This window comes from Bufo gargarizans, chromosome 2 (genome assembly GCF_014858855.1).
Source record: "Bufo gargarizans isolate SCDJY-AF-19 chromosome 2, ASM1485885v1, whole genome shotgun sequence".
NCBI lineage: Eukaryota > Metazoa > Chordata > Amphibia > Anura > Bufonidae > Bufo > Bufo gargarizans.
The window spans coordinates 482,779,448-482,796,172 of NC_058081.1; the positions used below are offsets into that span (position 1 = coordinate 482,779,448).

Genomic DNA, 16,725 nt, shown 5'->3' on the forward strand with positions numbered 1-16,725 from the left:
TTCTTCTCTGATAACTATATACAATGTATATTTGCTGTGGCTTTGTCAACTAGGTTAAAATGTTCTTAGAATAGCTCTAAAAGTTATATAAAAATAAATAGAAGCAATCAAGCGAGATTAAAGGGGGTTGTCCAATCCTTTACTACTGATGGCCTATCCTCAGCATAGGCTATTCAAATCTGATGGGTGACAGTCCAACACCGTGCACCTCTACGGATCAGCTCTTTATGTAGCTCTGGGGCTGGAACTACATAGCTCCATCTATTGTGCAGTGGATGGAGCTTGTAACTACAGCTCTGCTCCCATTCACTTTAATGGGAGCAACGTTGAAGCAACCAACTTTAACCAAATAATTGGACTGTCTGTTTAATACATAGATTTTCTGGGTCTTCCAGAGATGCTTCTTGTAGCCACTCCTTTCGAAAGAAGGGAACCCCTCTATTATTTCAGAAGGACCTATTTTGGTATTTTTTAAATGCATTTTGTAAGTTACTACATTTTTTTCTCCATAACCTTTGACATTACAAGTAGAAATTACTTACACATTTCAATCATAAAATCATAGCCAGAGCTACACTTGACAATGATCAGGTAAAGAAATGATATTGAACATTTTCTTTCGATGAGAAGGCCATCTTAAAAAAATTGGTTTCCTTAAAAGCTAAGTATTATTCACAGCAGTGCAATAATACAAGTAGTAGCTGTGTAAATATTCTGTATAGAGGTAAGCCTCAGATGCATTTTCTCTATTATCACAAAAAATGACACCTATTAGACCCAATTATCATAATAAAAAAGCTGGGCCAACTTGAGAATCCTCTTGTGTTCTGGTGAAGCAGTCCATCCTTCGGCATACACATTCACATTCCTGTTAAAAGGGGTTGCGCCAAGTAGGAGTTATCTTATCCAAAGATCCTGAGAATGGGGGTCACATGTTACTGTTCTGATGGAGTGCCAGGCCAACCATGCGTTCTGCTCCATTCATTCTCTGTTGGACTGCTGGCGATAGCCAAGCACAATAACACTTGGTAATTTCCAGCCGTGTATATGGATTTATAGCATCTCTTAGAAAACCTTCTGACAGTTTACCCACAACAAATAATGTAAGTTTAAAAAAAAAAAGTTTGCATGATGGCTGTTCTTCTTTGTGCAATCATAACTGTGAAAGAACACTTGTATTTGGGCTTCCCTAAAATCCCTTATAGCCATACTATTCTTTGTTTCAGCTATACAGTTAGATGCATTTCTCTCACAAGCAGTGGGTATCTCCCTTTTACTAGCACAGTGATCTCACTTCCCTTACTTACCTCTATGTTTTCTTCTAGGGAGTTCAAAAAGCTGAAGAGGAGGGATAAATCACACCTACAGAAAAGCAGGAGGCTCTTATGAAGTTTAGAAGCAGTTGTTTTATTAGGTGTACAATCTCAGCTAGCTCTGAAACACCCCCACTTCCTCTCAGCTGCCTTATGAGTCTGTGTTACAAGGGACGGATCTTGCATCACAACAGGCAGTGGACTGCAAGTTAGGTGGAAGTGAGACTCCTAGTGGCCATGACTTTCTGTCGTTTTTCAGGTGGATGCAGGCATATTTTTTTAATGAAGTGAAATTTCCTAGTTACACCATTCTCTATTAAAGGGAGTCTGTCACCTCCATATGACCATATACAGCACTTACATGGCTCTGTAGCACACCTATACAGGATTGTAATGGTACCTTTGTCTTTGTCTTTAGACCTGCACCAGCAGGAAAAACGAAGTTTAATTTATATGCAAATGAGCCCTCTCAAGTGCCCAGGGGCGGCGTTCAGTGTGTAGGTGCCTAAGCTGCTTTGCCTTCTTTTCACTTTACTCCTCCCCAGTCTCTGCCTTTGCCCACCCTTTGATGCCTCATCGATAGGGCAAAGGCAGAGACTGGGGAGGAGTAAAGTGAAAAGAAGGCAGAGCAGCCTGGGCACCTACATACTGAACGCCGCCCCTGGGCACTTGCGAGGGCTCATTTGCATATGAATTAAACTTCGTTTTTCCTGCTGGTGCAAGTCTGAAGAAAAGAACAACGGTACCATTACAATCCTGTATAGGTGTGCTACAGAGCCACGTAAGCACTGTATATGGCCATATGGAGGTGACAGACTCGCTTTAAATGAAATTATCTGAAAGTACAGAGGCTCTTTAAACTTACTTGTCTATAGTTTCCGAGTTCACTTTTTGGACCCCTTTTGAATATTAGCACCACATTTGCTAAGCGCCAATCCTGTCAAACAGACTCTGTAATGATAGCGTCCTTAAATATTAGAAATAGGTGTCTATTACATAACTTAACACCCTTAGTATACGGGAGTGTATGCCATCTGGACCTAGTGATGTGATGCTGCTGCACTTCTTCCTGGGTCAGACAGGCCAAATTTATTGGGAAGTTTATTTTGTCACTCACTTTTCGCATTTTAGCTGGTATTTCACCTTTATCAGTGAATACAGTGGAGATAAAATATTTTAATAATTTGCATTCAACTCATCACGATTTATGACTACTCCCTCATTACTTTTTAAAAGGCTAACACTTTCAGATATAAGCTTTTTACCATTTATATAATTGAAAAATATTTTATGGTTGGTTTTACTGTTTTTTACGCATACAGTTTTTTTTTCCCCTAATCATTTTTGAGGTGAAATGAGGTAAAGTATATATCGGTACTCAACCAGACTCATGGTTACCTAGAGGAGGATCTCCTATTTAGGAATGTCTCTCTGGAGGACCTAACATGTCTATGCATTACACAATAGCCAATTGATTTCAGTGGGAATTGTGGAATACTTCCATTTTCCCTGTGGTGGTGCTAAAAGAAAATTGAACACTTGCTGACTGATCTCCAGTGGCATAATGATAACAGTCATAGAGGGTGTGACCAGGCCCGGAGGGCATGGGGCTCGCCAAGACATCTGGGCAAGCACTGCTTTCAACTGTATCTGCATCTTTAAGAAAGCTTTGGTGGACCAGAGAATCTTTGTTTCTTACTGCTTGCTTTAGGTCTGTGGCACTGCTTCCTTTAGGTCTGTGGCCTATCAGATGTATGGCTGTTGGATACCTAGAAGCTGACAGGTGACATGACGACAGTTACTGCATTGTGCCTCCTGTGCCCTGAAGTTCACAGTAAGTGGGAAGAATTGGCTTCTCATTGTTGGAACAGGACTGGGTCATTTTCAGGGTTTTATAAATATATTTATTGATGCAAAGGGACATTACTACTGTAATGGAGCACAGTGGGGGACATTACTGTTCTAATGGGGCACAGTAGGGGCATTACTATTCTAATGGAGCACAGTGGGGGATATTACTGTACTAATGGGGCACATTAATAATAGATGGACATTAGTGTTAGGATGCAAAGGTTGACAATACTGTAAGGGTATACAAAGGACATTACTACTGTTTAGAGCATAGAGGGGGACCTTACTACTAGAAATATGTGAAAAATAATGTCCAGCTCACCTCCCTGGTGGAATGAGTAATCCCGGCTCCAGAGGCCCTGGGGAGTGTTCCCGTAACAGGCTGCAGATAAATGAAGAAAGGTCCCGGAGACAGATCGAGTTCCTCTATGGCTCCTCTTTATTTGTCACAAATAGTGGACAGACTACAGATTACTACATACCTTCTGACTCACAATTATTTTGTGTTTGATGGTGTGCACTACCTACAAACCCGCGGAGTGTCAATGGGAGCCAGGTTCTCACCATCTCTGGCTAACCTGACAATGTCGTACTGGGAGGAGAAATACATTTACAATCTGGACAATCCATTTATGCCTAGTTTGATCTGGTACGGCAGATACATCGATGATGTACTCATGGTGTGGGCCGGTGGTGTGTCTGCCGTACCAGACCTCCAGGCAAATCTGAACAATAATAATTACAACTTAAAATTTACATGTGCAACACATGAACTCCAGATTAATTTCCTCGATTTGACACTCCGCGGGGTCCCGGGTGAGGTGGTGCACACCATCACATACAGAAAGGAAGTGGCGGGCAATTCTATATTAAATGCCAAAAGCCATCATCCCATGCACACCGTCAGAGCAATACCCGTGGGAGAATTCATCCGCACAGTCAGAAACTGTAGTGAGATAGAGAAGTTAGATGAGGAATTTAATAAAGTGGAGGAGAGATTGAGATACAGAAATTATCCCGCATGGATGATCAAAAGAGGGAGGGACATAGCAATACGGAGGGATAGAAAGGATATGCTTTTTGGAAAACCAAAATCCAGGCCGAGGTCACTTGCATCTGCTGGCGGTGCAGAGGGAAGTGGAGACGGCGACCAGGAGGTGGTTCCTACCCTATCTTTGACATATAGCAAAGAATTTGATACAATTAGCTCTACAATAAAAAAATGCTTACCCATCCTGTTTGACGATGATATTTTATATCAAGCGTTGAAATCTGGTTGTAGGATTGTCTCTAGAAGAGCACCCACCTTGTCCTGCTCTCTGTCTCCATCCTTCTACACCGCCAGCAGCAAAGGTAATAATTTTAGATCGAACTGGCTTACTTACAAAGGATTCACCAAGTGTGGAGGTCATCCCTGTAAAACTTGCAGGTATGTGCTGCCGACTAAGTCTTTTGACAATGCAGCTCATTCATATAAATTTTCCATCCAGAGTTATATGAATTGCAACACCGAGGGTGTTGTTTATGTTATTAAATGCACACATTGTGATCTGATGTATGTTGGCAGCACATCACGAAAGTTCAAAACCCGTGTTTTAGAACATTTAAATTATATTAAAAATCCGAATAGTGTTAATATTTCTAACATAGCAAGGCACTTCATACAAAATCATGCCCGTCAAGTATTGTTTTTCCAGGCCTATGCTATCGAGAGGGTTTTGGCCCCAAGGAGAGGTGGTGACCTTAAGAAAAAAATCCTTCTCCGTGAGGCCTATTGGATATTTAGGCTTGGCACCAGGATTCCAGCAGGTCTCAACTTGAAAAAAGAGCTAATATATGTTTATCAGTGAATATTGAGATTTGTTTGAGTACCTGCTGGCATATGGTGCCATTATCTTTATTCAAGACGTCACTCTTGTCCTATTTTGATGGTGTAGTCACTGTCAAACAACGGGCAAGTTTAATCTATGTCATATTATACATGTCTCTGTTCGTCAGTGTATTCATCTATTGTTCTTTAACGACCTGACTACCTGAAAATGATTGGACAATGATGGTCTTGCACTTGGTTCCGGCTGTTTATGTAAAGGTTTGAATCAGCGCACTTGGGGTTAAAGTCAATAGAAGCACTACAACTTGTTGTCCACTTGGGTCCAACTGCAGCTATTAATATATGGAACGCACATGAATTTTGTTCCAGGTTTGCAAGAATATCATACCTTCATTACTGCCAAGAATTATCGGCATCTTGACAGAATTTTTGTTTGGTCACTAAAAAAGATTGGTCTGTCGGTCATCAGAAAGCCAAAGGTCTTTATGTATAGCTTGTATTTTGATGTTTATTATTATCATAGTTTTTATGTATTATTAAAATGTGTGCCTTTTAATTATAGATATGGCAAGGGTTCACACTGTGCGGTTATTCTCAAATAGAACAAAGATCTTGGTAACTCCGGGGTTAATGTCTCTGGAGGGATTTCCGCACAGTGGGTTTTCGATTGCAACCATGATTAGTGGAGCAATCAATTAAAGGTGTGTTAGCATTATGGTAGCCTATAGGAGTTTGAGACTCCCACCCACGTCACAGGGTGAAGGATGGCTCATCCCCTTTAAATAGAAGGTTTACTTAAATGTAATTTGTTACGACTAAGGGTAATCACCCGAAACGCGTTAACGATATACCGTGTATGTGGTGGTTATGTCTGTCCACTATTTGTGACAAATAAAGAGGAGCCATAGAGGAACTCGATCTGTCTCCGGGACCTTTCTTCATTTATCTGGACCTTACTACTGTATGGAGGCACAGATAGCAACATTCCTAGTATATGGGTGTCACCACCAGACATCTGAGAAGCTCTGACAGATGCCTTTCAGAACCTCCTCCTTGAGCTTCCTTTTGTTTTGCTTTCATTTTCTCATCTCGTTAGCCTCTCTCAGCTGTCATGTAGTTGCACTGATTGCATCCCTTTAAATCCCTTCCCAGACTGCTTCACTTTGCGGTTTATATTCCTTCCTGGAGTGTGTGCATGCTGATCCAACTTCTGAGTCTTCTACAGATAAGTTTTGTTCATTCATTTGTCAGGTGACCCTGACTCCCTCCGTATCAAGTGTAGGGAGCCGCTGGCCGTGTCCCCTCACTATTATAAGGTGTTCAGGTGTTATACAGTCGAGGTACGAGGATATGCGATCATCTACCATTGGGATTTTTGCATAGGCTGAGCAGTCAGGGAGAGAGCCAGGTCTGATGCAGGGCTCTCCCTTTTGTTCCTTAGTTTTGGCTCCAGTGAGTCGGATATTCATTTTGTGTCTTCTAGTTTCCTATACACCTTCCGTGACAATGGGGACACAAGGAGTACATCATTTTTGTATGGGGACTCAAAAAGGGATATTACTGTTGGGGCAGACATTACTATTTTATGGACATACAAACGGGGACCTTACAGGGAAATTACTACTGTTTGCTGGCACAAAGGTTGACATTCCTGCTGTTTAGGAACACAAAGTGGGATATTTCTATTGTATGTGGGAACAAACAAAGGTGCATATATTTTTATAGACCATAGCGACGCCAATAGGTCTCGTGCATCTGAGAAGCATGGTGGTGGTGGGCTCAGGTGCGACATTTATACTGAAGCCCATTTTACCATGGATTACATTAGATTAGTGAGCTTCCTATTATCATTTATCAGGGGTGGACCTCTGAATGACTTATGTCTGAAAAATGACTACTCGTCATCTATGTTTTCTTCTTCTGTGTCCCAACAGTACAAATAAGAGACAGTGAACGACACTTATGTAATAAGACACTTTATTTCAACTTGACTAGATCCACCTATATAATAAAGGACCTAGAAATGCATTTGGTGTAGTAAGAAATAATTTCCAAGTGTCACATAACAGTATCTGGCTTAGAAGGGCTTTAGAAGGCCTTTCTGTTACAGTTAAGTGATCCCACATCTATCGGCCCCCCCAGCCTAAGTTGCCCTCCCATATCCCATGCATTGTATTTCTTTGGTGCATTTTCTGTTGCTTGGTGAACTTGTCTTTTCACAGTTGCTCTTCAGGTCCTAAATGCTATCTACCACAAAGACATTTAGTGCGTGAGCTCACATATAGATGTAGAAAAAGTTTTTGGCTCCTGCTTTAGTCATCTCCTCCACAAATGGCCAGCAGAGCTTTTCGGTATTCTCCAGATGTTTCACTCTATAGGAAAATACGTATTTATGAATATAATATCGAAACAGAAGACTTTTTGTGTTTTGCTTAGCATTTTCAAAAAAACTTTAAATGTCTACCTTGTATCATCCTGACGCTGTCAGGGCCTGTGCAGATTCATTACCTAATATATCCTTATAGCTGAAGAAGCTGTGGTTTCCTGATGCAGAGCTTCACATTCCATACAGAGACATACTGACAATTCTGGCTGCCAGCCGCTGCCACTAAATCGAGCTTACTGCATGCTGTTGCATTCTTGAGTTCAGTGTATAAATGGTATGCAGCAAACCCTAAAGCTCCCCATAGGGTTGGCTGCTGGTTTACAGATTTAGGAAGTTTAAAATGGTGTGTACTACATTCAAATTACTTGTTAAGAGGCACACGAGTGCTGTCACTCTGATAATTACCCTTTCTGGCTTGATTTGATGTCCCACAGGCTAGGAAACATCATTACAAGCCAGTTCCTACAACATTGGGCGCATATGCAATGTGCAGATAAAGCCGGTACTTTTCTTGACTGAACATACAGAGTTGGCTTGTGATGATTTGAGCGATGTCAATCAAGCCGGGAAGGGGTCTGGGCAGCGTGATTCTTGAGAGGGGTGGCACCACCACCAGGGCTCTTATCGGGTAGCTTGAATTTAGTGTGCACTGTTTTCAATGTTATTTTTTTTAATTATGCTGCACTGGTCAAAATATAGAAGAACATATTTGTCAACCTATTGCATTCTGGATAATAGGTTGATGGTGGTTTAGGGATCTAAATCCTCCTGACGGTTTCCCTTTAACTATGAGTGTGTACATTTATACCTCTATGAAGAAGGCAGAAAGGCATGCCCCCTTTTCTAGACACTTTTGAAAAATAACTAGTAAAGCACCAACAAAACATGTGCTGCCCAATTTACGCCAATAATCTGGTGCACTTGCAATAGTAAATCTGTCCCATTTTGACCACTTTGAAAAAAGGGGTCTGATCCATCCCCCGTGTGTCGCCATCTGTCTGGCCATTTACCTCAAGACAGTGATGCAGAGACTTTTCATGTTCATTCTTAAACTCTTGGCGAATGTTGAACAAATCAATTTCACTTCTAGATATCAGGATCCTGGTCAATGTCCGTTCATCTGTACCAGCACCCTGAAGAAACAGAATTATACATTACAGTGTTTTTGATCGGCCATCGACCCTACTTGAGAATTGTGTTTAAAGTTCAGTTAATGTTACCATTTACCGAGGTAAGAAGTTATCAGGAGAAATGGAAGGTAGTGGTTCCACCTATATTTGGTGGTTAATAAAAGACCTAAACAGCAGTTATAAGGTCAAAGGCCTAAAGACTCGGGATGTGGAATGAATGTTCCTATGGCTGATCATCTGCCAACCTAAACACCCCAGACATCAGGGTCCATTCAGATGTCCGCAAAATGGGTCCACATCCGTTCCGCAAATTTTTGCGGAACAGGTGTTGGCCCATTCATTTTCAATGGGGCCAGAATGTGCTGTCCGCATCCGAAAAAAAAAATAGAACATGTCCTATTCTTGTCAGCAATTGCAGACAAGAAAAGGCATTTTCTATGAGAGTGCCGGCGATGTGCGCAAAACACATACGAATGTGTGAATGGACCGTAATCCCAGCCACTTAGCTTGTTTGTCAGTTGTTCATATCACATACTGTATTTTAATATAAAAATAACTTTCTGCAGCACATCTCTTCACGTAAATAGCGGATGTGCTGCCAACAATATGTAAACTGTGCATGGGACAAACAATTATATTAGCCCCCATACAGTTTGCATTATGCCTTGGAAAAAGCCCTTGAAAACGTTAAAATCTAGGTGTACCTTGGCACCTGTCCACAGTAAGCAGTCTGATCCTGTAGTCATACTCTCTACCATTTGTCCCTATTTCTTCTAAAAATACATTTGGTGTATTATTTGCACGAAGTAGTGGTCTGGCAGGATCAGACTACACAGGGTTTGTTTGTTGTCTGCTACCATGGAGACACAAAGGTTTGCATAGCTGTAGACACAAAACAGTAGGACAGTTGTAATGAATATTTTGTGAAGTTGCTTTATTTATCATTTTTGGTGCAGTGGAGCAATAAAGAAATTGTTGTGACTATGTACATAAGTGGTAATTTACGAACAGATATACACCACTTGTGTGGCATATATCTGGCTCAGATTCTGTCACACGCCATGCTGCGGCAGAATCTGTGACTTCTTCCCCGCTCACGCTAGATCTAAAAAAGGTAGCATGGCGGGGACGGGGGCAGGCCCATCTTATTCATCATTTTACGCGCCTGGTTTAGGAGTAGAAAATGGTCTAAATATAAGACAGCAAGCGCAGGGGTTTATTATGACCGTCAGCTAAAATTATACGTTTCTTACCTTCATTGCCCTGTATAGGCGTTCCGCGAAGAAAGCTGGTTTGTTCTTCACACTGCGCACTAAAGACAAGAAAGAAAAAAGACTTAATGAGGTCAGGGAAGTTTTTGTGATGGAATTAGACTTTAAAAGGTGTTGTCCGGGATTTTAACATGATGGCCTACCCTCAATATCTGATCGGTGGGGGTCCAACACTCTGCATCCGAGTCAATCTGCTGTTTCAAAGTAGCTTTGGTGCAGCCCTACTCCTGTCCACTTAAAATGGAGCAGCGCTGCAGTTATCAGCTCCATCCGCTACACAATGCATGAAACTGTGTAGTTCTGGTGCTGACTTCCGGCACCAGAGCTACTCTGAAACAGCTGATTACGGGGGTACAGGGTGTCAGCCCCTCGCTGATCTCATATTGATGGCCTCATTTTAACCTGAAGAATTACTGATGCCATGGACCCAATGGACTAAGCGGACTGCAAGTTTCTGTGACAAGAATGGACCTGCTCATTCTTTTTGTTTTGTTTCTGTGACTTGGATTTCAAATCCACATCCAGAAAAATCCACGCCATATGAGCTGCACTGTAGCAGTTATGGACAGTTATATTAGGCATTTTAAGGCAGATTTTTATGTTAAAAAAACCTATAAAATCCATTATATTATCAGATAGAACGCTATATTATCAGATAGAATGCCTTTACTCACATATAACGTTACTGTAAGGGACTCTGCGGTTTTAGTTCCCTTGCGGGCAGATACGGTGGGGCGTCCACATGGACGCCGGAGGGGAGGGCCGCGGGGATCTCTGAGGCAGGATTGCCGGGTTGATGGCAATACGTTGCGGTCGGTCCTGCCTCCGGTGTCTCCTGAGGGTTCCGCTCTGGTGTCCAAGCTGGCACAATCCAGTGCCCGCGCAGAGTCTGTTGGGCGTCCGTGTGCACGCCCGAGGGGTTATTCGCAAAGGAATGCGCGGCCGAGTGTGCGTGCATCTTATGAGCTACGTCGGCCACTGGCAGGTAAAGCATCTGTGCACAAATTCAAAGTTAATTAGGGATTTGCTGCACAGGTGCTAATGAGTGGGATCATCGCATGACCTATGACGTTCTGACAAGCAGAACTCTGTGATTGGCCAGCAGGTGTTTAAAATGTGATCTCCCTGGCTGATCAGTGCTCACTGTTGTCTCTACAACCTGGGAGTATGCTGGTTCAGATTCACTAAGTTTGTTCCATGCATGAACTCTGTTTGTCTTCATCTAGTGAATGCCTCTGGAAACGTCATCTCTGCTCTACAGTTGCACCGTGTGTGGCCTCGGATCGGACCTTGGATACTTTACCGTCTCATCCTTAGGTATTTGGTTTCACAGACTATTCTGTATGAACTTTAGCCTGGTCTGGCTTTTCTCTGACGTTTTCCCACAGAGGTTATTATTTGGACTACGTTATTTCTGTATGATTTCTGGCTTGGACTTTACTGCTGTGTTTTCAATAAATCCACGTTTGTTCAGATCTTTGCCTGGTTGCTTGGGGTTCTGCAGCATTACAGTTACAATATCAGATAGAACGCCTTCACTCACCAATAGCCACAAAAGCGTCCTTCACATCTCCAGACATTTCTTTCTTAATGGTATGCTCAACATCATGGTTTGTGTGCTTAATAAATTCCTGGAACACTAGAAATAAGAGATCAAGGGTGTCAATGTAATACAAAGGAGTCATATATGTAATTCAATAGGTTCACTTGATAGACTATAGTCATTATTATAGTAAATGCTCCATTCCATACATTTGATGAGAAGAAACAAACAAAATTCAGGATTGAGCTGGCCCACCAGTGTACAAGAGGACCCTCCATTGGGCCCAGGCCCTGAGACAATAATGAGCCCCAGAAGGCATCCCCATTTGGAGGTGACTTTGAAATCAAATTAAGATCGTTTGAAATCTAATTAGTATCAAATGGGGTTATCTTCTGCTGAATCTCTGGGGCCTATTACTACTGTATGTAAGAACTGGAGGATCCTCCGGCACCAGTTTGACCTTGATCAAGCCTTTTTGCCCTAACACTAATCAGAATCTGCATTTTATGTTTCAAGTGCAGTTAGAAAGTCAAATTCTACAGACAACAAGGCCCATTGTATGGCTACAGAATCTGACTCATTTCAACCTCAAGCATCACTAATGCAAGGACCTGAGGCAGCGAGATCCTCTAATTAGCACACATGTCACTAATGTCCTTAGTTAGGGCTCCTGCACATGACCGTATTTACTTTTGCAGTCCAAAAATCATGATAGATACCGTCCAAGAACCTACCATTATCTTTTTTCTCCTGCAGAACACAAAACAGTCAAGAATAGGACATGTTCTATTTTTTTTGTGGGGTGGCAGATCAGACTTTCGGATGCAGACAGCACATTGGACCAAAACTACAGTCCTTAAAAATACTGAGGATCTTATCTGCGGTACCCTGTACAACTAGTACATGGACATAATAAGAATAATTATGTATTAGCGCTGCAACCCCTTCAAGCAGATTATTGGCGGGAGTCCCGGAAATTGGACCCCCACAGATGTGATATTGATGACCTTTCGTGAGGATAGGTCATCAATATTATGCTACACCACAACCCCTTTAAGAATGTTCCTTCTAGAATGGAATCTGTTGGGAAAACTGCAACTCCAAGCAGGTAGAGCCCTGGAGGGAGATTACTGGGCAGCCTGGGTACTCCGTTTACTATGTGAAGGCATAGGCTGGCTGAGATGCTATATGGTGTCTATATTACACAGTTGAGTCACATTATTATGACCACTTTCGACGTCGGCAGTGTGTAGCTCATGAATCAAGTCTTATGTTGTAACTGGCTTTATGGATATATAAGATATGTGATAGACTGTCTGCACACATATCCCTCATTGCTGTCATGGGTAAAAAGGGTGATTTATCAGATTTCCAAATAGGGATGATTATTGGCTTTCAGGACAATGGTGGCAATATTGCTGAAACTGCGCAGTTTGTGAACTGTTCGCTTGCTGCTGTGATGAAAGTGAATCATGAGTGGACAGATAGCACCACAGCAAATAAGAGACGTGGAAAATGCAGAGCATCATGTGCCATTAAAGTGAGAGGTGAACATCGGCTATGAAGGTGCACAAGGGCAGACTGACACACTACAGTGGAGCATCTCACTACTAACAACCGGGGGCTACGAGATGTGTGTCTAAAATAACAGTTCAGAGATTCCTACTGTATATGGGGCTCCAAAGCAAACGGATGTTCACTGCACTTCTGCTAACAAATTTGCATCTGCAGAAAAGGTTTACATTTTCGCAGAATTATCAGAGTTGGACTTCTGCTGATTGCCAAAGGGTTGCCTTCTTCGATGAGTCATGTTTTCTGCTTCATCGAATGGATGGATGTTGGTTTGTCATCTGAGCTACATCAGAGAACAAACACCCTGCAACCAATCCTGGAAGAATACAAGCTGTGGTGGCAGCATTATGGTCTGGGGAATGTTTTCATGGTATTCTCTGGGCCTACTCATCCATATGGAAGACACTCAGCCAATTTGGTTAGGAATCCATCCTTGCAGATCATGTGCACCCCCATACATGCTGATTGTCTCTTCCAAGAAAACAATGTGACATGTCACACACAATGTCGGCTAGTTCGAAATTGGTTGGAAGAGCATGACCAAGACTTCCAAGTAGTCCCCAGACTTGAACCCAGACCATCTTGATTGTTGTGTTAGCTCTATGGTTCCCCTCCCAAGCACCCTTCAGCAGCTGTAGGATGCACTGCAGTCAACAAGGCACCAGATGCATGTGACAACCTACCAGGACCTTATTGAATCACTCTTAGCCCGTGTAGCTGCTGTCTGTGCTGCAAAGAGGTCCAGTCCACTCAAGAAACCCCCTCTAAACCACTCATGAGTGGTTGATTCATTCCACATTCACAGGTTAGACCTCCAACAACATTCCCACTTAACCCCTGCTCTCGCCTCTGTAGTTATGGAGCACATACGATAAATGTTGCTTACAGCTGGTAACACAAAAAGCTTAAAGGCGTTGTCCATGATTTTCCCCCAATCAGTGGGAGCTGTGAACCCTTTGCCAATCAGCGGAGGTCCAATTCTTATACTGCTGTGAAAATTGTTGCCTTTTCTGCCAATGCAACTTGTTATCAGATGTGCAGTGACCATCCATCTGCTTTGGATCCCCATACGCAGTTTCACTGAACTGAACTGTTGTTGTAGACACATGTCTGGTAGCCCTGTGGTTCATTTTGCCAGTGAGCTGCTCCACCGTAGTGTGTTGGTCCACCCTTGCACACCTTTGTAGCTGATGTTCACCTCTCACATCAGTGGCAAGTGGTGTTCCACAGTTTCCATGTCGCTCATTTGCAATGGAGCCATTTGTCCACTCATTATACACTTTCACCACAGCAGCATGTGAACAGTTCACAAACTGCTCAGTTTCATGTCCCACTTGGGGTCACGTCACCACTAAGGCCTATCAAACGGCTCCTTTATTATTATTTAACAAAATTGTTTTTGTCAACCAAAATGTTTAAAAGAATCCCCCTTTTACTGCACGCAGTACTTTTTTTCTGTCTACAAAAACGGATCTAAGACGGAAAAGGCTCAACTGCCAACTGATGCAACAGGATACTTTTTTTCACAGGATCCTGCTTAGTTTTTTTCTCTTCTGGTGATGAATCAGAAGGATCGAAAGCTAATTTTGAACTCAGCCTTTACTTGTATAACTGAGTTGTAATGTATGATGGAAATTTTAGCCATCATAGAGTATCCATATGTACACTAATCAACCACCACTTACCTCTCCTGAGATGTGGATAGCTACGTGTGCACAAGATGGTCATAAAACGGGTTTCTAAGGAGGCTGAGTCACCAGATCCTGAATCTGAGACTTCCTGAAATTGACAAAGACAAGGTTAAATGTACAAATGTGGGCCGACTAGTAACGAATGGAAAAGTAGAGTCATGGATTCAAGGTTATTACAAAATGCAATTTTCAACCTTCCATGGATTGTGGTTGACTGGCATGTTTTTATTGGGACAATGACAACAGTTATGGACATGGATAATGGATAATCACTCACCAGGACTGAAGCAATAACCTAAGACAAGAAAAAGAGAAAAAATGAATAATTAAGAAAAGCCAGATTCGGAAAAGGCACTAACACCCAAGAAGGAATGAAGGGGGGCTAATCTCTAATTTGCTCCTGTCCTGTGAATCATATAAATCAGTTCCTATGTAAAATTTCTTAATATAACTTTATAGGTGAAGCCATATCTTTCTGATGCAGAACTTGAAATCCCATGCATAGTCATAGAATGAAATTATAACATTTTCTATGCACTGACAGGCCACTAGGGGGGGTGGGGTGGGGGGCTCTAGATCTCAACGGATACAGAGTTATTACTGACTTCAATGGAAGGTGTTAAAAGCTCCCCCTTGTGGTGGGGGGCAGAACTTTAACAGTTCACGCTATAGCTGGGAAGTAGGCAACTGTAATATAGGGAGAGCTCCCATACATGAATAGGGTAGGGGATACAAATTCTGATTTTCTAGAATTAATACATATAAATTGAAATATACATGTCATAAGTGGATTGCAAAATCCTAATAAAAATCTTTTAATGTTATTGACGTAGGAGAGCTAAATTTGTGTTTTTACGCTTTGGCGATGCTTCACTTGTGGATTGTGAAAGTTGAGCCAACTTCTGTTATTCTTATAAATATAGTATAGTGTATAATCAAGAACACATATCCTTTACCAAAGGCATCTAAATGAACACAAGATAAAGGGGGTCAGTTATCAAAGATCGCCATTTTACTCAGGTCTTTGATACAATCTGTGCTGCGGGAGGATGCTCCATCATAAATTAGGCTCATCCTCCACCAGTCCGTGTGCCTAGATTGAAATCTACTCCAGCCCCTGCCCCATGAGTAGATTTTAATAATAATTTACGCCAAGAAACTAGCATAAATGCTAGTAAATTTGTTGAAGTTAATGGCCCAGCCATCATAACTCTCCCACACTCTCCCCAGTGTTGAGGCCATGATTGATGTGAAAAATTAAAACCACGTGGGTTCACAGATCTACACATTCACTGCTCCAATAGGCCTGGCAGCTGAATAGCTCACTGGCTATACTACATTTTTAATTACATCCAATTACAAAAGTATTCAGATTCAGGTGCTGGTTTAAAAAATGTAGAATGTTTTGTGACATAAAACCTTAAAAAACGCAGTGTGCACCTAAATTTAGGAGAACAGGCATATAAAAAGTTTCAAAATGGGGCCATGTTGTTATGCCAACAAATAGCGTAGGGAGTGTAAATATATGACCCCATTAGGGTTTTTTGGGCGCTTTGAGGTTTCAGTAGTCTTGCTCCTTATCTACTAAGCATCTACATCTCAAAAGTGAAATTGCTGATCTTAAGATGTTGAGGACACAGATGTTAATGACCTGGTAAAAATATGTACATTTCAAATGTTAGATAAAAAATTTAAAAAAATCTGAGTCAGCTTCTGTACTATGGTTACAAAATATTTTGCTAGAAGGAAACCACTAGTTTATTTTTGAGAAGAAACTTTTGGTCAAAAAGGTTAAGTTGGACTTTCCCTGACAACACGGAAAGTTTTGAAAGACGCTAAAGACAATTAGGTTGAAGGGTTTGTCTGACAGAAACCCCTGTCTATATGACCCATTAGGGCCTAGAACATAATAAAAGAGGACCTCCTGCTTGAGACGAAGTTGTGTGTACTTTAACTGGGAGCAATGTAATACTGCATTTCTCCAGTAGTGGTCACTGCAGGGTAAAGGTGTATCTAGATGGAGATTTGTGGCAATCACCTGAGACAAATCCCCTTCAAGAACTGTGCATGCCGATTGTCAAGGGAACCCTATATATTTTCCATTGTCTCTTTTTGAGAGTTTGATAGGCCCAAGTGT

At 41.8% G+C, this 16,725-nt stretch overlaps 1 protein-coding gene across 1 annotated transcript in view; it reads right to left on the reverse strand.

Annotated features, from left to right (window-relative positions):
- Positions 1–6,955: 6,955 nt before the first annotated feature.
- Positions 6,956–16,725, reverse strand: part of ANXA6 (annexin A6) — an 83,189-nt gene continuing 73,419 nt past the window's right edge. The window contains exons 21-26 of the mRNA XM_044281148.1: positions 14,866–14,883; positions 14,583–14,676; positions 11,326–11,421; positions 9,765–9,823; positions 8,392–8,514; positions 6,956–7,367 (exon numbers count right to left, since the gene is read on the reverse strand). Coding sequence (XP_044137083.1) covers positions 7,308–7,367; positions 8,392–8,514; positions 9,765–9,823; positions 11,326–11,421; positions 14,583–14,676; positions 14,866–14,883 — 450 coding nt within the window. The 3' untranslated portion in view covers positions 6,956–7,307. The remainder of the gene's footprint in view (positions 7,368–8,391; positions 8,515–9,764; positions 9,824–11,325; positions 11,422–14,582; positions 14,677–14,865; positions 14,884–16,725) is intronic.